At 43.5% G+C, this 1,303-nt stretch overlaps 1 protein-coding gene across 1 annotated transcript; it reads right to left on the reverse strand.

The window, feature by feature from the left end:
* Positions 1-438: 438 nt before the first annotated feature.
* Positions 439-1,303, reverse strand: LOC107488438 (phosphoglucan phosphatase LSF2, chloroplastic; the record flags this gene model as incomplete). The annotated part of the gene is given in 2 exon segments (XM_021142339.1): positions 439-582; positions 790-1,303. Coding segments are annotated over 2 exon segments (211 nt in total), but the record flags the coding sequence as incomplete, so codon positions are not given.

Genomic DNA, 1,303 nt, shown 5'->3' on the forward strand with positions numbered 1-1,303 from the left:
GTTACTGATAGCTGAGGAAAGTGGGATTACTGTAACTAATTCCAGCATAGCCCAGCATCTGTGATGAACATCTGCAAAAAATTCACAACAATTAAGGGTGAAAAGAGCCTTAATGATGGTGAATTCCAATAGTCAACTCAAAGAAAAGGGTATATATAGGAATAGTTAACTTACCCTATGACCCCAAGCAGGGCAATTTTGGAAATGATTGAGAAACTCAGTGGAGGAACCACTCTTGATCTGCAAAAACAAGATGAATTCATATAAATCCATCAAGTGTTGATGTTTTTTCACAATGTATTAACCAGATAGGAAAAATTAAAATTTCTATCTCATGACAATGCCATTATGCAAGATAAGTTGGCCATTGTTGTATATACTTTCATAAAATTCAGAGTGGGAGTCTATTTTCTCAACAAAATTGACTGAAATGCAGGCTTCCCCAATATTCTACATCCTTATCTTGCTGCAAATTCAGAATGTATGTCACCCCCTCTTCCTTCTTGAGGTGATCGATGTCTTCAGGTTTCTGTGGTTGGGATCCCACAATGAGATTGTCAGTTATAAGTGTGTAATTCAAACCTGAAATAAATCAATCACAGATTGCATCAGCAGCAGAAATCATATTACTGTGCTATGCATTTTATAAAATAGACCCAAATTAATACAGCACTAACTGTTCCTTCTAGCACCTTATACAAAATGCAAGTAATTAACAAAGGAAACCCATTATTATATCAAACAGTTGGCAGTCATAACTAACAAAGAGGGAAAAAAGAGGAAACTAACCCAGATCGTGGTGATACTCATAAGGATTCCTCATCATCCTCTTCATAGCAAAATTGTAATCTTCCATTCCGTCCTTGGATTTAGAGGCAGCGGTATTGCTGGTGGAGGGTTTGTGCTTCTTCTCATCAATGCCACTTTCTGATAGCTTCTTGCAGCATATCCGAGTGACAGGACACGATTCAAAAGCAGCGATGTCCAGAGGGGCAGACGACAGCGTGACAGCAGAAGCAGAAGAGGCGACAACCCACAAACGACAACGAGAAGCATCGATGGTGACAACGGCGACGACGGCTTCGCGCAGCTCCAATGGTGACGACGGCGACGGAGCTGGCAGTGACGAGGACAGCCAGGCTCCCCTCCAGTGGCGGCGACGCTACTCCCTCGCGAGCTCGTCTCTCTCTCCCCTCACGTTATTACTCTCCCGACAGCGATAAGACGGCGGCGACGGTGGCAGTGACATCCACCGCCGCCGTCTCCCCTTTTCCCCCTCTCCTTCCTTCTCCTTCTTTCCGTT

The sequence above is a fragment of the Arachis duranensis genome, chromosome 5, assembly GCF_000817695.3.
Source record: "Arachis duranensis cultivar V14167 chromosome 5, aradu.V14167.gnm2.J7QH, whole genome shotgun sequence".
Taxonomy (NCBI): Eukaryota; Viridiplantae; Streptophyta; class Magnoliopsida; order Fabales; family Fabaceae; genus Arachis; species Arachis duranensis.